The sequence below is a fragment of the Amphiprion ocellaris genome, chromosome 8 (assembly GCF_022539595.1).
Source record: "Amphiprion ocellaris isolate individual 3 ecotype Okinawa chromosome 8, ASM2253959v1, whole genome shotgun sequence".
Lineage (NCBI taxonomy): Eukaryota > Metazoa > Chordata > Actinopteri > Pomacentridae > Amphiprion > Amphiprion ocellaris.
In genome coordinates this window covers 4,481,028-4,500,725 of record NC_072773.1, presented here as the reverse complement: position 1 = coordinate 4,500,725, position 19,698 = coordinate 4,481,028, and the positions used below count along the sequence as shown (strand labels likewise).

At 31.9% G+C, this 19,698-nt stretch overlaps 1 protein-coding gene across 1 annotated transcript in view; it reads right to left on the bottom strand.

The window, feature by feature from the left end:
* The window catches only part of LOC111571385 (scavenger receptor cysteine-rich type 1 protein M130), a 41,140-nt gene extending 26,119 nt beyond the window's left edge, over positions 1 to 15,021 (bottom strand). The window contains 6 exon segments of the mRNA XM_055013265.1: positions 1,318 to 1,524; positions 5,209 to 5,310; positions 6,464 to 6,596; positions 6,598 to 6,782; positions 9,816 to 10,026; positions 14,978 to 15,021. Of these exon segments, the coding sequence (XP_054869240.1) occupies positions 1,318 to 1,524; positions 5,209 to 5,310; positions 6,464 to 6,596; positions 6,598 to 6,782; positions 9,816 to 9,870 (682 nt within the window). The 5' untranslated portion in view covers positions 9,871 to 10,026; positions 14,978 to 15,021.
* Positions 15,022 to 19,698: the final 4,677 nt, after the last annotated feature.

Below are 19,698 nucleotides of genomic sequence, written 5' to 3'. Positions count from 1 at the left end.
ACGTTCACAAGAATGTGCATGAAGACGGAGATCAGGGGTGGCATTTTAGTTCATTCAGAGGAAACTGATCTCAAGTGACCAGTACAATCAGAACATAATAACCTATAAATAACCACAACTCCAAATGTTTCCTTTGTTTTACTGCAAAAAGGTACATTCTGAAAATGTTCACATTGAAGGAATTATCTTTTTACAAAACATTATGAACGACCTGAAACTTCTTGAGAAAACTAAGTTCAATTTCAACAATATTATGCCTCAGTTTATCATTTACACATCACAACTTCCAGATCACAGAGTGTCTACAAAGACACACAACATTTAGTCATCTGGAACTGAACAGTGTAGTATTTTACTTTATGATCAAAATGACAAAAGTCAGACAAAAAAAGACAAAAAAACTACAAAAACAAGACAAAATATTACAAAAATGAGACACAAAACAACAAAGGCGAGAAACAAAATGACAAATGAGACAAACGACACAAAACAAAACAAAAAAGAGACAAATAATTTGATATAAAAGTTACAGGGTGACAAAAAATGGACAACAACAAGACAAAAAAATTACACAGACCACACAAACGAGACAAAAAAATGTCAAAAAGACAAAAAAATGACAAAAAATAGACAAACAACACCAGCGAGACAAAAAAACACAATAACGACAAAAACGACACACAAAACAACAAATAAAGCAAAACACAAAATGACAAAAATAAGACAAAAAACTCCAGCGAGACGAAAAGGAAACACAAAACGAGAAAAACAAGAAACACAATGACAAAAACATGACAGAAAACACAAAAATCAGACAAAAACAGACAAAAAAAAAACTACAAAAACAAGACAAAATATTACAAAAATGAGACAAAACAACAAAGGCGAGAAACAAAATGACAAAAAATGAGACTAAAAATTGGACAAAAAGTTACAAAGACACAAAAAAATGGACAAATGAGACAAAAAAGACAAAAAAGCAACAAAACAACAACGATAAACAAATGAGACAAAAAGAAACACAAAATGACAAAACAAGAAACAAAACGACAAAAACGTGAGACGACATAAGTCTGACAAAAAAAAGACAGAAAACAACAAAAACAAGACAAAATATTACGGAAACGAGGCATAAAATGACAAAAACAACAATGAGCGATATAGTATTTTACTTTATGAACTAGAAATTGTTTTGAAGTTATAGATTTACAAATTTAAAATGCCGTCCTGTGGGCCGGACTGGACCCTCTGGAGGGCCAGTTTTGGCCCGCGGGCCGCATGTTTGACGCCCCTGCTGTAGAAGAGGTGGTACTGCACCTGAACATATGACAGCAGCTGGATACTGGCAGGAGGCTGGAGCTGCACACTGCCACAGGTTGTCTATTCTGTTCATTCCAGCACAGTTCAGCGTCATGTTCCCAGAAAGGCTCTGGAAAGCTTCTCCAGACATCTGGCCAGGTGTGGGTCTCTTCTTCAGGCCACCACACCCGAGCTGTTCACACAATTTCCTGGCCTCGTCATCACCTTCATGTCAGAGAAGTCAGATATATATAATGCTTAATGATCCTTACTGTGGTGTGAAACAGTTCACAAAACTGACGGAATAAAAAAAAAAAAATCAACAAACAAAAAAATTCACAACAAAATTAAAAACAAACAGTGAAGATGCTTTTAAACGTGGCAGCTAGTTCATCATTCTACTCATCTGATAACTGAGCAGGGATGATTATTATGATTGTTTATTATTGTTTATGTATTAACAAGACATTGTAGTCCTGCGGGGCCACTTTGTGGTCTGTTCCGCTTTTATTTTGTTAAGCGCGCATTTCCTCTTCTGATGTCTTGTGATGCTGAACTTCCTGTTTTTGTCTGTACAACGTTGTGCTCATGCATCGTCGGAGGAATGGTGAAACCTGTCTAAACACATTAGTCATACATTATATTTATCTGTTTGAATTGTATTAGGAAAGAGTTTATGTTGTGGTTAGAGTTGCCACCTTTCAGAAATGAAAATAAAGGACGCCCACCACGGCTCCTGGGGGCCACAGTTCAGTGAAGTTGGAAAGATATTCACAGATTCAGAATTCCAGCATCAATAACTCATTAAATATACTTTGTCAAAACATAAATGATGCCTCTTTCCCATCGTTGTAAGGTAGACAATCTGCTACAAGCCCAGTTTTATCAACAGTAGCTGTCTTTCCTGTTGCAGGAATAACATTGGTGTCAACAGGAGCCAGTTGAAGGCTGCAGTGATTTTAGTGACACTACAATGTATAAGAGTGAAGTTATTGAATATTTGTCTCTCTTTACTGTTGCAGTGGTTTTGCAAATTGCAGACGGACCCTGTTCACTCCATAGACACCAATGTTATTCCTGTAGCTTGAAAGACAGCTACTTTTGATAAAACTGGGCTTGTAGCACATTGTCTGCCTTGCAACAATGGGAAAGAGGCACCGTTTATGTTTTGACAACCTATATCTAATGAGTTATTGATGCTGGAAGTGTGAATCTGTGAATATCTTTCCAACTTTACTGAACTTGGGGCCACTACCACCTAAGGAGTGATATATTTAATTCTGAAAAAAGCATTTAGCCATACTTAAAGCTTTAAGTGCTTTATTAACACGGAACTAAAAATTTTGTATTGTTTTATTATCACAGGTTCTGTCTGAAAAGAGGTGACATCATTTTAAACAGTGAAATCAAACTAACAAAATGTAATGACCAACCAGTGAGCAATACTGGATTCTGCAAAAACATAAACAACTTTTTAAAAATCTAAATCTTATCTTAACACAGTTAGTGTATTAACTTATTTTTGTGTGTATACATGTATTTATTGATTTATTTAGTACTGTTAACATATCAGAGTTCTGAGTGAATTTTTCTTAAGATAGGCAAAGGCCATTTATTGATCACATATATGCTATTAAATAAATGTTTATTAAAAACTAAAAAGCATTTAAAATAATATTAAACAACTTAGGCATTTATTGAGTCACTAAAATACTGTAGAGTACAGACCACATCAGCATGATTATAAGCATCCTCTGGTAAATGAACAACCAGATACTGATGTCTCTCACCATATGGACTTCAGGAGATGATTAGATGATGATAAACTGTGACCTACTGGTTGGGTTCTCTCTGTTCTCATGTTTCTTACATGTTGATGCTGCCTTACTTCAGCCAGTCCATGAGCAACAGAAAACACAGTTTGCCTTGTATCCATTGCCAGGGGTTCCACTCTTCCCACTCACGTCTGTACATTTGCAAATGTTTTTGCTTCTTTAGACGTGGTGGAGTTTCAGGTGTAGACATTTTTAAACGTGTGGGTGCAGCAGCGTCTGTAACCTGGCAACCAGAGACAGGACCATAGGACCATAGGACCATAGGACCATAGGACGGGACACACAGAGAAGTGTGAGGTCTATCTGCTGGACCTGGCATCAGGTCCTCGCTACAAAGGTCCTATCAAGATGAAACTGGCTGCCCTAAAGATTTCCTGTGTTTTATTTTGTTCATGATACAGTTCTGATGAGTGTGTGACAGACGTGTACGGGGCATTCATGAAAATACGGAACAATTTAACCCTAACCCTAACCCTAACCCTGACAATTAATTGTCAAATAAAGGATGATTCCATATTTTAAGGGACGGGTGGCAACTCTAGCTGTGATTTACCTCATTGTTTTGTATTCGTAGCTCTGAACAGCGACGTGTGTCTATTGAGCTGGAGAGCATGCTAGCTGGTGGCTAACACTCTTAAATTAGCGCCCTTGGAGAGCGGAATGAGATGAAAATGTATAATATGTATTATTATCTGATGTGTTACATTATTTGTATTGGTTGTAAACATCATTAATATGTGAGCATGATTTATATGTGAATTATTGGTGAATCTACCGTGAGGCATTTAGAATTTTTCTGTTTTATTCTGTAGTTTTCATGGTGCTTATGGCACATGGTGCTCATCCAGAGTGAGAATAAATCGACACCTGTTTGAAACTCTCTGCGTCTTGCTTAGTTTTTCTCAGTCGCTTTGGTACATTTCTTGAATCATCCTCGACATTTGCAAAACAGGAAGTGCATTTCTCATAACAATTTGTACAAATAGCAAAACACCATGGATTACCTGCAAAAGCCAGTCTCTTGTTCAAAATCCTGAATTCATCTCTCAAAAGTAAATATCTGTGTCAGTGAACATGTCAGTGGATCAGAACGACCAGTCCTGGTGTCATTGTGTGGATCAGACAGATTGTTTAGTCATGTTGTCATTATAACAGTGTTCTCTGGAGGGATGTTCTGATGGAAACTATGGATAAAGTTCTGATGACAATTATTGTAAATTGTAAGTTCCATCTTAGTGTATGTGGGGGATTGATTGCAAGAGACTGGACAAGATTCACATTTATGCTTTTACTGTTTGTGCTGTAATTTGTTGACAGACCATGTCGTTGCAATACAGGAAGGAAAACAGCTGCAGAGCACAAAAAACAAAAAAAGTAGAAATGTGAACATAGGACAATCTCCTGAGGGAAACTGTACATGCAGTGCTGTAGGAATTATAGTTTAGTCTTCCTACATCTCCTGATGTTCCTGTCTGTTGGACACAAATTCTCATCGTCATCATGAATATCTTCTCCTGCATCTTTGAGCAATTTCAGAAAACTAACTATTCACACATTTCCCTTCGTAGAGGAAGTCAAGATTCACCTGGAAGCAATTTACCAATTCAGGACAGATTTAGAAAAAACGTCTAATGGAAATACAGAAATATCCTTGATATATTATGACAACTTGTTCAACCATTTTGCAATGAACTGATGCCTAAAAGTTGTGGGGGTGAGACTATTCAACAGAGACCCATGATAATACATTTAGATCAACATGACAAACAATTGATAATGTAGGAAACAGCAGAGAATTGGACGGAATCATTTGCATGGATGAACCAAAGCATTTGCAACTTGTTCAGAGAACTGAGAAACTGCTTTTTTGATGTGCACAAGTGACACAATGATGTGAAGATTGAACAAGTAGTTTAGAGAATTTCAGTTCTGATCTGAGAAATGAACCAAAACCACTGAGAAAAACTGTAATGAATCCAAGGGTCTGCTAGGTGGATGAATGAATGAATGAATGAATGAATGAATGAATGAATGAATGAATGAATGAATGAATGAATGAATGAATGAAACTCACCCCAGTTGTTGTCGTAGCAGATGTAGCCGGCCAGCGTGCCTCCGTCTGAGTAGCGAACAGCTCCTGCACATCTGGATCCTTCCAGGCTGAAAGTGATGTTTCCTGGAGGACAGAAGTCAACGACAAGCTCTGTGGCAGTTTGAAGGTTTTAAGGTTCAGTGCTTCTAAACAGAGAGCCTCACAGGAACATGCCGTCTTCTTCACCGGGAACATTTTGGTAAAGATACGAAATTGAGCATTTTTTTGTTTTTCATAAAAAGGTGGTTAAGATTTACAAATTTGTCTTAATTTAACAGAAACATTGTTTTTATTTAATAAACCAAAATTTTCTAATAAAGTTCAATACTACAAATGTATTTCTAAATGTATGCATATGCATTGTATATGTGTGTGTGTGTCTCCGTGTGTGTATATATACACACACAGAAACACACACACACACACACACACACACACACACACACACACACACGGTATAAATGTTATTAATTTGCTTCATGAACATTTTTGGGTAACAAATTCACAAATTTGTCTTAATTTAATAAAATATTCCTTTTATTTTAATAAAGTTTAATACTACTAATGTATTTCTAAATGTACTGCATGTACTTTAAACTATATGTATATATTCTAGATATGGCATTAATATTAATAATTTGCTTCATGAACATTTTTGGCTAACAATACTAAATTGAGTTTTCATTTTTGCATAAAAAGACAATTAAGATACACAGATTTATTTTAATTTAATAAAAAATATTTTTTTTATATATATATATATACATATACACACACATATTTATATTAAAATACATTTTAGCACTACAAAAGTATTTCTAAATGTATATAGTTGAAACTTTCGGTCAACGATGCTAAATTAAGTTTTCCTTTTTTCATGAAAGGGCAGTTATTTTACATAAATTATTTTAATTACAAAGACTTGTTCTTTATTTTAAATAGATGAAATTCAGGTTTAATACTTCAATGTTTTTTTTTCATGAATTCATGGATATTTTGGCATCTTAATTGTGTTTATTAGGTGTGGATATATGAAGGAATTTCAGAAGAATTTACAGTTTAATGCTGAAAATATATTTCTAAATTTAAACATTCCATACTCTGTGTGTGTGTGTGTGTGTGTGTGTGTGTGTGTGTGTGTGTGTGTGTGTGTGCGTCATTAAAATGAATAATTCAGTTTAGGATCATTTTGGCCTAAGATGCTACAGTGAGTTTTCCTTTTAGTGGAGCGCCTCACGTGAACATGTGATCTTCCTGACGAAGGGTTTCTGGTAGTAGCTGATGCCCCATCCAGGACTGTCACAGTCCCACAGCTGCTTCTGGCTCCCGTTACACTGCAGCTCGTTCAGCCACACTTTGCTGTCCCAGAGGCCTCCGGACGTTCTCGGTGGCGTTCCCCACGGGTTCTCCACAGTGGGTGCTGCTGCAGACCACCTCCTCGGTCTCCCGGCTCCACAACTTGTCTCCCACCAGCCCCCACTCGTTGTTGTAGAAGACTTCAACGTGGCCTTCACACGGGTTACTGCCGTTCCTCAGAACCAGCCTCTTCCCAGCAGCTGTGAAGGTTTGGACGTTACTGAGGTTATCGTCTGTCTGTCTCCACATCACGTTTAGAAAAACTCTGCAGAAGCACATCGAGCTCCTGAAATCTTTAAAATGCCTTTTTATATGTCGCCATTTGACATTTTCCACATTAATTTACTGATTTCATCCGTCATTTGGGACCAATTCTAGTAAAAATAGGAATTTTATCAATAGAAAAAGCTTCATTTGACTCTTTATCTTCTGTCTTTACTCTGCAGAAAGTTGGAATTTCTCCCATCTCAGGTTCATTTAAACCAAAAAACAGTAAAAATGCATCAAGCGTCCTTCAACTGTTAAAGTTTAAAAACATGCGCACACACACACACACACACACACACACACACACACACACACACACACACACTCACATACATACATATACATATATTTGACTGATGTTGCTACTTAGACCCGTTTTTGGGGCATTTTTTGTAAACTGAACCCATAAAGTCATTAAATTTGGCTGCATATGATATTATGGAATTACTGATATTAATAAATTAATACTAATTATTGACAATTGTGAAACACATTTTAAAAAATTATTTAATTACATTTCTAAACATTTCTGGCTGAAGGTGTGGATGCGTTTGATTGTTCATGTAGGATAAAACAGCTTTTATTTTACATAAACAGACTGCTAAAAGTACAAATTTATGTTCATTTCACAAATATGTTGTTTCTGTTTAATAGAAAAAATTATTCAAATAAAGTTTAACACTGCAAGTATTCTTATTTAACAATGGGCTATTAGTAATTAATATTAATAATTCAATTCATAGACATTTCTGGCTGAAGCTGCTGATGTTACAGGACGTTTATGAATAACAGAAATTAATTCTAACATAAAAATAACATTAAAAACATGTAAATGTGCACAAACAAAATATTTAATTAGTTTTTTAAAGGTAGATTTATTTTTTTACATTAAACAAGCGCTAAAATCCACTCACAAATTTGGCTTCATTGAATAAAATGTTCTTTTTAATTAATGCACACAATTATAAAAACTAAATTTAATACTGCAAATATACTTCTAATAAATGGTATGCAATAATAATAGTTCAGTTTATGTCTGAAGGTGCATTAAAATGCTTATGAATAACAGATCTGATGTGAAATATTATTAAAAACAACAATAACATTTCTATTTTATTTTAAAAAGGCTTTAAAAGGTTGTTAAAATTAATAACAATAATTCAGTTCAAAAGCATTTGGCTGAAGGTGTATTTTAATGTTCCCGAATAAAAGAATTAATGGATTTTAAGGTTGAATGTAAAATAACATTAAAAACTTGTAAATATGAAAAAATTCTTTCTTAATAAATAAAAAGCTATAAATAAATAAAATTCACAAATTAGTGCTTTCTTTTTAATAGCTTAAAATTATTTTATTATTTATATGATATATTTATTATTTATTTATGATATAAAAAAAGTTTAATAATGCAAATATATTTCCAAATTTCAATGTAAAATATTTTATGTTACTAATATTATTAATTTAAGTTTATGAACATTTTCGGCTAAATATGCTAAAATGAGTTTTATTTAATTTAATTTGATTTTATTAAATATTTTTTTAAAATAAAGTTAAGCGATACTATACAATATTGAATGTTTAAATTTAGAAATAGAGATAAGGTGCCAAAATGTTCAAAAAGTGAACATTTTGGACAAATTTCATGTTATTCTGGAATAATTGTCTGCAATTACTGATCATTTTCAAGTCACTTCAGACACTTTAAACTATGGTAAACTATGGTAAATGGTGAAACTTGGACATAAGTTTCAAAAAACATTAATGCTTTGGTCAATCAACCTTTTTTTTCAAAAGATTACTCCGGCACAGCGCTAAAGGAACAAAGAAGCCTTCCTCGTTCCTCACGAACTAAGTATTAAACTTCAGTTTCATCTATTAAAAATAAAGAACATATCTGTGAAATTCAATACATTTATGTAAATTAGTTTTCCAAAAAAAAGCCCAATTTAGCATCATTTTAAATTTTAATAAATAAAGTAAAATTAAATTAATGAAAACTCATTTAGAATTGATAGCCAGAAGTATAGTTTCATATATGTACGTTTAGAAATATTTTTGTAGTGTTTCGATGCTAAATTGAGCCTTTCCTTGGACATAAAAGACAGTTAAGACACACAGATTTATCTTAATTTAATTTAAAAAAAAGCTTTCTTTTTATTTAATAAACAATTATTTTAGATAGTTTAATACTACAAATATATTTCTAAATAAAAATGTACATAAATTCATTTAATTCCACAGACATGTTCTTTATTTTTAATAGTTAAAATTGAAGTTTAATACTTGGTTTTATATATATATATATATATATATATATATATATATATATATAAATAAATAAATTTTTTTTATTTATATATATATATATATATAAAATTTTTATTTATTTATATATATATATATATATATATATAATTTTTATTTATATATATATATATATATATATATATATATATATATATATATATATATATATATATATATATATATATATATATGTCTAATTAATCTAATTAAAAAACATTCCTTTTATTTAATGATGACTTTTTTAAAAATAAAGTTTAGCATGACAAAAGTATTTCTAAATGTATGTATTTGAAACTAAATTAAGTGTTCCTTTTTGCATAAAGGACAGGTAATATACATAAATTATTTTAATTACAAAGACTTGTTCTTCATTTACTTTTCTTCAATTTATGAGTATTTTGGCATCTTAATCATGTTAATTAGGTGTGACTATGTGCTGCTGTGTGGATATATGAGGAATTTACATCACAAATGCTTTTCAGAGTAGCTTTCTTAAGTATATATTTCACAAAAATCAGGAATTGAATCAATTTTCTGCATCGTCTTCTTAAATTTACGTTCAAAAACAGCTAAACTCAGCTTAAATATGGGCTGTGCTGGTTTTAAAGCCCAACCCCAGACTTTAACATGAATCTGAGCAGAATCTGTGAACTTGCCTTGTGAGATCGCTGGCTGGATGTGAGCGATGTGGAGCAGCAGCAGGAACCACATCTTCACCACAGATCATAGCGAGAGTCTGAGGAGGGCTGGAGAAGTTCTGAGCTTTATAGAGCTGGAGGCCACGTCACCCACCTTCATCACCAGACTCTCACCAGGTCTGGTCTCACAACGAAGGAAGGAAAGACCACAAAACTGACACCGAGGCGCCTTTAAGGGACAATTTAGAGAAAAAAACATTAATAAAACTTCAAAAAAATCAAGTAAATTATAGAGAAAATGAATGTTTTATTTGAACTAGTCATAACATGTTACAGCTACAAATATTCCTCATATAATGCTCCTGAAATTTTTAGCTATGAATTAGCTTGATTCACTGCTGATGAATTAAGTTTTGCAAGTGCATGTAAAACTGTGCTTTCAAAAAAAAAATTATACTACACAGGAAAAAAAAAAGGACATGAGGACATAATAAAAATATATATCAATAATAATAATAATAATAATAATAATAATAATAATAATAATAATAATAATAATAATAATAATAATAATAATAATAATAATAATAATAATAATAATAATAATAATAATAATAACAACAACAACAGTTAGAATAATAATTAGAACAAGAAAAAGAATACCAATTTAAAAATGAAATTTCTACAATAAAACAAATAATAAATGAAATGAAATAAAATATCATTAAATTAAATTCAATGAAAATTTAATTCAGTTAAATGAAAATAACACAAAACTAAAATTTAAAAAATGAAATTAAAATATATGAATTGAAACACATACAACAAAAACACAGTAAATAAAATTAAATGAAATTTAAATTCCATTAAATGAATTTGAATTAATTTTAAAATTAAAATAAAATAAAATAATAATAAAAATAATGATAACACATTTTTAAAAAGTATAAAATCAATTTTAAATATTAACACATTATTCTCTGGAATTTGAACTTTAATTAAAAATTATATTTGCATTTACATGCTTTTTATAATACTTTATTTTCCTGTAATTTCAGCCTCAAAATGCACCACGTGATGCAAAAAATCTTGTTATAAATTCACTTTTATTAGTTTTTGCACACATTGTCTTATATCTGATTTTAAAAATTGCATATAAAAATATAAAATAATAAATGAAAAGACTATAAAACTAGTTTGAAATATTTACACATTATTCTCTGCACTTCAACTATAATTGCTTTTGCCTTTACGTGCTTTTAATAATTATTTTCCTTTCATTTCAACCTCAAAATGCACCGCATATGATGATTTTTTTTCGGTTTTCCGTGTCTGTGTGTGTCTGAAATCTGATTAAAAATGCAGATAAGATCATTTCGTAACTCGGCAACACATAGGTTCTCAAATTCTGTGTAATTTTGCTGTTAAAATCAGTTAACAGTAAGAAAAACAAGCGCTAATACTTGAATAAAATTTAAATGTAAAAAAAATGAAAAAAAATTGCAGGAAAATGTTTAAAATTGGTACACAATTTGCTTAATTTTAATTTACCCCTTCATTATTTCCATTACAGATATTAGAAAATAAACTGAAGAACATTTCAGCTCTGATAAAGTTCAGTCAGTCTGACATCCGACAGAGTTTCATTCTTAAATACTTTATTCTGAGGAGCATCTTTAAGTCTGGAAGGAAGACGAATGTCAGCTTTAAAGAGAGAAATGTCAAGTTATTAATATTCTCAGAAAGGTGAGATCTCTTTACTGAGAAAACGAAGAAAGAAACGAACCTCCTGCTGCAGTTTATCTCAGAAAAGCATCTAGAGAGTAGAAGCTGCTCTGATAGCGATTTGGAAAAAAGTGCGACTTCCTCGACGTGGAGATGAAGAAATAAAACTTTAAAAGACACAAGGGAGAAGAAACAGAATAAAGTTATCATTTCTTCATCTTAAAATATATAAATAAAGTAAGCAGCCTCATGATAATGTTCATATATTACAGTTGCTCTAGAAGAAGTATTTTATTGCTTCTTTACTTTAATATGAAGTACTTTAGAGGCTGCAGTTTTACATTGTTGTGTCACTATTTTTATTATTATTATTTTAGAAGAGGTAAATGCAGACAGTTTAGTTTTCATTAGAAAGGTATTTATTTAACCCCTTGACTCCTTGGCTGTTTATTTATTTACCAGATTTTAATCTCAACATACATCCCCTCTATGGATAAAAGAGGACTGGGACAATTTAGAAAAATAGAATAAAATTAAATTAAATGAAGTGACAATAAAATAAAATGAAGATGAAATAAATAAAATTAAATATAGAAAATTTAAATAAATAAAATTAAATATATAGAATATAAATAAACAAATGAAATGAGAAAGTACCATTAAATTAAATTAAAGTCAGTTAAATTAAATTCAGTGAAATGAAAATAAAACAAACATAAAGTAAATTAAATTAAAATCAATGAAATGAAAAGATACACAATAAAAAATAAATAATAAGTGAAATTCAATTAAATACCATTAAATTAAATTAACTTCAGTTAAGTGAAAATAAAATAAAACAAACATATAATGAAGGAAACTAAAATAAATGAAATGAGAATCTATACAATAAATAATAAATTAAATCAAAATTAAATTCAGTTAAATGAAAATGACATGAAATGAAATATATAAAATAAAAATAAATAATAAAAGAAACTAAATAAAATACTTATTTAAAATAATTTCAGTTAATATCATTTAAATGCTGAATAAATTAAACAATAAACTTAATTTGTGTAGCATCTTTCTTGCAAAAAAACCCCAAAACATTTATTTCTCTGTTGTTTATTTGTTTTTCTTCCAGAGTTTTTTGACCTGAAGCACAGAATTAGTCCGGTGGAGCTAATTTCATGAATGTCAAACAGTAAACAGTCTGATTCTGCTGCTTTTAACAGCAGCTGACTGCAAAATAAAAACTTCAACAGTCTCAGAGGTGGAATGGAGCAACACCAAATAATCACAGACACACACACAAAAAAAACAAAATCTTTTCCTTTTCAGCGGGTTGGAGTGACATTTGAAAAACTCCAGCACAAAAGAGCATCTTTCAACCAAATAAAAACATTAAAATAGAGAGTAAGCAGCAGCTCTACTAATGTGATGCAACAGAAACGAAGCTCAGGATTGTTTCCTCCGTTTTAGTCACAGCAGCAACGAGCAGCTTCTTCACACAACGGCAACAGATTAAAAAGCTCAAATGTCAGCTTCATCTGCCGACACCACAATAACACACTTTATGAAGCACAAAAACAGTATTTCTATGACTTCTTTTACATTTTTTTTAACATTAAAATAAATGACTACAATTGTCATGATTATAAGTGCATTTATCAGACTACACTTTGTCATAATTTGCTGCTTTTCATTTGTCATTAATTGTTTTAGGTGTTTTAGTTAAATATTAACCCTCCTAGTAAATAAATAAATAAAATAATTTAAAGTATTTTTTCGGTATGAACCTTTTTTTGCTTGGCAGAAAAAATGGTTCATTTCAAATATTTACACATATTTCTAGTATTTCTGAGTTTAAATCAAGTTTTCTTTCAATACAAATCCTCTCATGTCTTCATTTTAAGTCAACTAGATCCTGAACAGAAGAAATGTTCATTTATCAACATCACTCCGTTAAAAAAAGAAAAAATGTAAAATTAATTTTTTTTCAAAATCAATGTCATGTAAAACTATTGTATTTTAGATGTACGTCATTCCAGTGTGCATAAAAAAATAAATTTAAACATGTAATTTTTAATGAAAATGACCGAATTACCCTCATTGAACCATGATCTGTAAGAGGTAAAGAACACCACTGCACTAAATACTGATATATGAGTTAACAATGAGATATAAATAATGTTTTACTTCTGGTTTCTGACACTTGTGGATAATGAAATATGCTCCAGATCAAACTGCTGAGAAACAAAGGTTAAAAAACATGTCAGCTTAATCTGTCATAAATTACTGCAAAAATACAAACAATTTCTATCATTAATGTTCTTTTTTTCCCCCAAAATACAGTTAAAACCTATTAAATCTGAACGTTGACTATTTTTTTACGTTTGTCTTTTTACATTAAGGTAATTTGATACAAGTATAATGATTATAAGTACATTTATTAGACTACAATTTGTCATAAATTGCTGCTTTTTCGGTAAATATTCCAAATCCATGCAAATTAAACTTTAAAGTATTTATTGTTTTAGGTGTTTTAGTTAAATGTGAATTTTTAAATATTAAACAGATTTTTCTATTCTGGATCATAAAGATTAAAGACATTTTTTTAAACTCACTGTTTATACAAGAAGAAAATGTTAAAAATTTGCTTTAAACTACATTTAAAGTTGCTCCATTTAAATTAATGTAATTAATTATACAGATGCTAAATCTGGAGTGAATGACAATTTTGTAATTTAATTTCAGTTTAGTTGTGTTCATTTTATTTAATTTATTTTTCATTTAATTTGATTAAAGAATTTTGATGTTTAATTTAATTTTAGTTTAGTTGTGTTCATTTACTTTTTTATTTAATTTGAATAATGAATTGTAATTATGCTCAGTTTAACTTAGTTTATATTTATTTTAGTACATTATACTTTATCTATTTTTAAATTCATTTCATTTGATTAGATTCATTTCAATTAATTCTAATTCATCTAAATTTTAGTTTAGTGTGTTGATCAGCAGACTATAACCTTCTGACGCCACATTTTTTAACTTACTGTTTATACATCATAAAAGAAGAAACTGTTGTAATTTACAATAAACTACATTTGAATATAAGTTGAATATTGTATAATTTGGCAACTCTGTGTAAAAACAGCGTATTAGTGGAAAATCTAGTTCCAGTCTAAACGGTAAACCTCATCTTCTGCTATAGATTCCTGTAATTAATAGTACAGATGATAAATCTGGAGTAAATGACAACATTAACCGTGTAGGAATCCAGTGTTTGTGCTCAGATTGAGTTGAGTCCTGGACATGAACTGTGTTTACAGCTGCAAACTGCTGAGAGCTGCGGCTTCATCTCTTCACTCTGTAGAAGTGGAAATATCGGCCGCGTTCTGCTGCAAAATGCACAAAAAAAGCTGAAAAGCTGCTTTTACGCTCCATTTAGCTGGATCCTGCAGGACACTTACCTTCAGCTCCTTTTAGCAAAACATTCAGTTCGTTTTGTAAAAGTTCTCCAGTTAGACGGAACCTCAACTGCGCTTCTTTAGCATTTTTTATTCTCACAGCAGTTGTGTATTTGCCCCAGCATTAGAGCCACTGATGACGTTTCATTAGATTATCAGCCCTGATTCTGCTAGAGCTGCTCTAATTGTTCTAATTATCTGGTTTCAGGTAGTTTTTAATCTATTTCTGTTCATTTGTGTTTCATTTTTATCTTGTGTTTTTTTTAATTAATAAGTTAATCGTGATTTTTAAATCTCTATATTCCATTACAATTGATTTTATTTGGCTCTTCTGTGTTGTTTTAATGCAGTTTATTGTTGGTTAAAAAATGTCAGCAACATTTATTCTATTCCAAAATAACTAAACTAAATAACTAAATAATTAAATCAAACAATAAACTTTTTTTGAGCACCTTCTTTGCAAAAAAAGAATAACAATTAAACATTTGAATGAAGACAGTAAACTTTTTAAGACCAATAATAAAACATTAGAAAACATATGAAACATTATTCTCTGTTGTTTGTTTTTTAACCTGAAGTACAGAATCAGTCCGATGGATAAAATTCAGACAGTAAACAGTTTGATTCTACTGCTTTTACCAGCAGCCGAGTCTCTGATTAGAGGGTCATGACGCACAATAAAAGGTTAAAAAGTCTAATAGCTGGAGTGGAGCAAAAATAACAAAAAACAGAATGCATCTTCTATTCTTCTTACCAGGTTGGAGTGAAATTTAACAAAAAAAAATTTACTGTAATAACTCTTGACAGCGAAATATAATTTGTGGCTGTGAATTAAATTAAATTAAAGTACATTTATTTCATTTTATTAATTTAGATTATGTTTAACTTAATTTAATTAAGCTCAACTTCTTTTAATTTTAGTTTATTTGACTTCATTTTACTGAATTTATTTTTAATTTAATTTAATTTAATTAGATTAGCTTAAATTCATTTTAATTTAATTTTAATTTGGTTGTGTTAATTTCATTTATTTTTAATTCAATTTGATTAATTAATTTAGATCATATTTCATTTATTTTAATTTTATTTTAGTTTTGTTGTGTTAATTTTATTGAATTTATTTTTAATTTAATTTGATGAATTAATTTAGATTATGTTTAATTTAGTTCAATTTAATTGTATCTATTTTGAAATTAATTTAATTTGATTAGGTTAATTTCAATTAATTTTAATTAAATTTATTTAAATTTTAGTTTAGTTTGTCGATCAGCAGAATTTAACCTTCTGAAGCCACATTACACTATATGAATGTACGGTGCAGAAATTCAACAGCGCGTGTTAAATATAGAAGATATAAGAAGGTGTTTTGACTTTTTAATTCCTGTCAGGTTTATTCAGATACAATCATTCAACACAGAGCTAATATTTAAAGTTCACCTTTTAAAAAAAATCTAAGTATAAAACCAAGCAAAGAGCACCTTTTGATGTTCAGACATGCAGGTTTGTTTAACTAGCTGCTGTGAGAAGAACAGCAGAATATTAGATGTCTCAGCGAGGGTCTTGACCACATGTTTTGCGTTTATCGGCGAAGCGATCGCAGATGAGGAGTAACTGACTCCACCGGCAGCCTGAGGCGGGAGCTTAGCTTAGCAGAAACCGACCACAAAACCCCTGGGTTGAGTTTCTGAGAGCAGATCTTCTATCTGGGCAGGAAGCAGTGATCTCACACTCGATGTATTCTCAGGAAACATGAAAGCCTCCTAACTGTGTTTATTAGAGCTCGTGTGAAGAAAAAATATACGTCAGTTATTTAGAATGTGAGCGGAAATCCATGCCTTGTAATGAGATCCATTTTTAGCAAACTAAAGTCAAAGAGCGTAATGTGACATTTATATAACTTACTACTCATTTACGGTCTCCATGGAGATTTAACGTATGAAACATTTCAGAGTTAATACCAGAGCAGATGGTGCCTGATGTTCATGTGGAAACTCGTTCAGTTTTTCATTGTTAATTGACAAAAATGATTTTCCAGACAGATATCTGACTGAAGAGACGCATTTAGTCTTTAAGGAGGCGACACATCACCATCAATACAAAGTCATCAACAAGTTTCCATCCACTCGTAAAGACCAAGTTTATCATGTCAGTCCAATGAATCCTAAAACTCTGAAGCTTCTACGATGGAATCATTGAAACGTGAATATTTCTCACTAAAAACAATGGTGCACTTTGGTTCTTTTATAGATTCATTGAAGGTCTTCTGGAAATAGGGCAAAATCGCCCATTTTCACCTCAGTTCATTTTCTTTGATCTCAATCTTCTGGTTCATCTTTGACTCCTCTGGACAGAATTGATTCAGTTCAACTTGTTTGTTCAGGTTCTTGATGGGTTTAAGTCATGATTTTGGGGAAACCAGTCTAGAACCTTCATTCCAGCCTGATTGAACCATTTCTTTACCAAGTTTGGACTCATTGTCTTGTTGAAACATCCAACTGTGTCCAAGATCAACCTTCTGCTGATGATTTTAGGTTTTCATCCTCCTTCTTCATTACTCCATAAAGCTCCAGTTCTACAGAGCATGATACTGCCACCACCATGCTTGATGGTAGATTTGGTATTCTTGGGGTTAAAAAAAGACCCACCAAAGGCACTCTGAAACCAGTCCTAAACCAGTCCAAAAAAGGTCTAAAACCAGGACTAAAATCAAACCTAAACCAGTCCAAAAAACGTTCAGAACTAGTCAGAATACAGTCTGAACCCAGTCCTAAACCAAAACTGAAAAGCTGCCAAGTCAAAAACCAATCCAAAGCCAGGTCCAAAACCAAACCGAAACTACTCCAAGACCAGCCCAAGACAGTCCTCAGCCAGTCCTCAGCCAGTCTTCATCCAGGACCAAATCCAGAGTAAAATAAATCCTAAACCAACTTTTAATCACATCCAAAACCAGGAGAACCAAGACTGAAACCAAACATAAACCAGTCCCAAGAAAGTCCAATATACAGTCTGAAACCAGTCCAGAAGCACTTCTAGGAAGCCCCAGAGCATGATACTGCCACCACCATGCCTGATGGTAGGTCTGGTGTTTTTGTGGTTAAAGGCCTCACCTTCTCTCCTCCAAACATATTTCTGATCAGTTTTTCTTCCATCTGACCACAGAACTTTCCTCCAGAAGGCCTTTTCTTTGTCCATGTGATCAGCAGCAGACTTGAGTGGAGCTTTAAGGTTCTGCTTCTAGAGGAAGAACTTCCTTCTTCATGGATCCTCTCAGCTCATGTTGATGTAAAACCCTGTGGACACTGACAGCTGTGTTCCAGCAGCTTCTCATTCATTCAGACCTGCTTTTTCATGATTCGTGGTTGATTCTTGACCATCCTGACCAATGGTCTCTCAGCAGCAGATGATAGTTTGTGTTTTCTTCCTGATGGTGGCAGTAACACAACTGGACCATGAACTTTATTCTGACAAACTAATGATTTAGGATCTGAAGCTGCTTTGAAATGGCTCCAAATGACTTTCGGACTTGTTCAAGTCAATGATTTGCTCTTTGCTGAGCTCCTCAGACTTTCCCACTGTAGTGTTTGTGTCTAATGAGTGGATCTAATGGGTTCTATTTAAAATAGCTCAGAGGAGTCAGCAGCTGTAGTCAACCATAATCGCTCATGAGAAGTTACAAGGCCACTAAGGCCATTTTAATTTACACAGTTTTCTTCATGACCAATCTGGTAATTCATGCTGCTGCATGTATATATTTGACCCAACAGATTTTGTCATTTTTCCAAAACTTAATTACTAAAATTCACGATTGTTTATTTTGACCAACATTTGCATGTTTCAATGATTACATCATAGAAAATTCAGAGTTCTAGGAGTCACTGGAAACTACAGACTGACATTACAAACATGTTTTTTACAAGTAGATATAAACTTTTGCTAACAAAACAATTGTGTTATTTGTGTCTGAGTCTAATGAGTGGCTCTAATGGGTTCTATTTAAATTAGCTCAGAGGAGTCAGCAGCTGTAGTTAACTGCAATCACTCACTAGAAGTTAAAAGGTATTCCACTAAGAACGTTTTATAAACACAACCGTAAACATCAAGAGAACTGATAATTCAAGTTGCTGTATGTATGTTTTCGATCCAGCAGATTTTGTCATATTTCCAGAAGACCTTTAATGAATCTATGAAAGAAGCAAAATGTATGATTGTTTTTTGTGACAAAGATTCATGTTTCGTAGAAAAATTCTGAGTTATAAGAGTCATGGGAAACTCAAGACTAGGTTGCCAGGAAATAACAAGATGCCCTTCGGTTTACACCTTCAGCCTGATAATAATCTGTTCAATTTATCAGCAAACCACATGGAAACTAATGCGCTGATGTTTCTGGTTGGTAATGTGTACTAGTGTACTCAAAGCATTTACAGACCTATCTTCTTGCACCCTTCATTCTGTTATAAATTTCATTCTAAATGGATAAAATCCCCTCTCAGTCTGCAGTCAGTAACCCTAAATGACAAAGTGGAAACATCTCTTTAAAAACCAAGATCTCTGCTTTAGTTCAGTGCTTTGTGGAAGCCTCTTCAGTGAGTCTCTGCAGGATTTGCACTCCTGATTATTAGTAGTTTATGAAGGATCCTGTCAGGTTTCATGGATGGGAAGCTGCTGTCTTCAGGAGTCTCTGCAAATGTTCTGTTGGGTTGAAGCCCGGTCAAGGACAACATAAA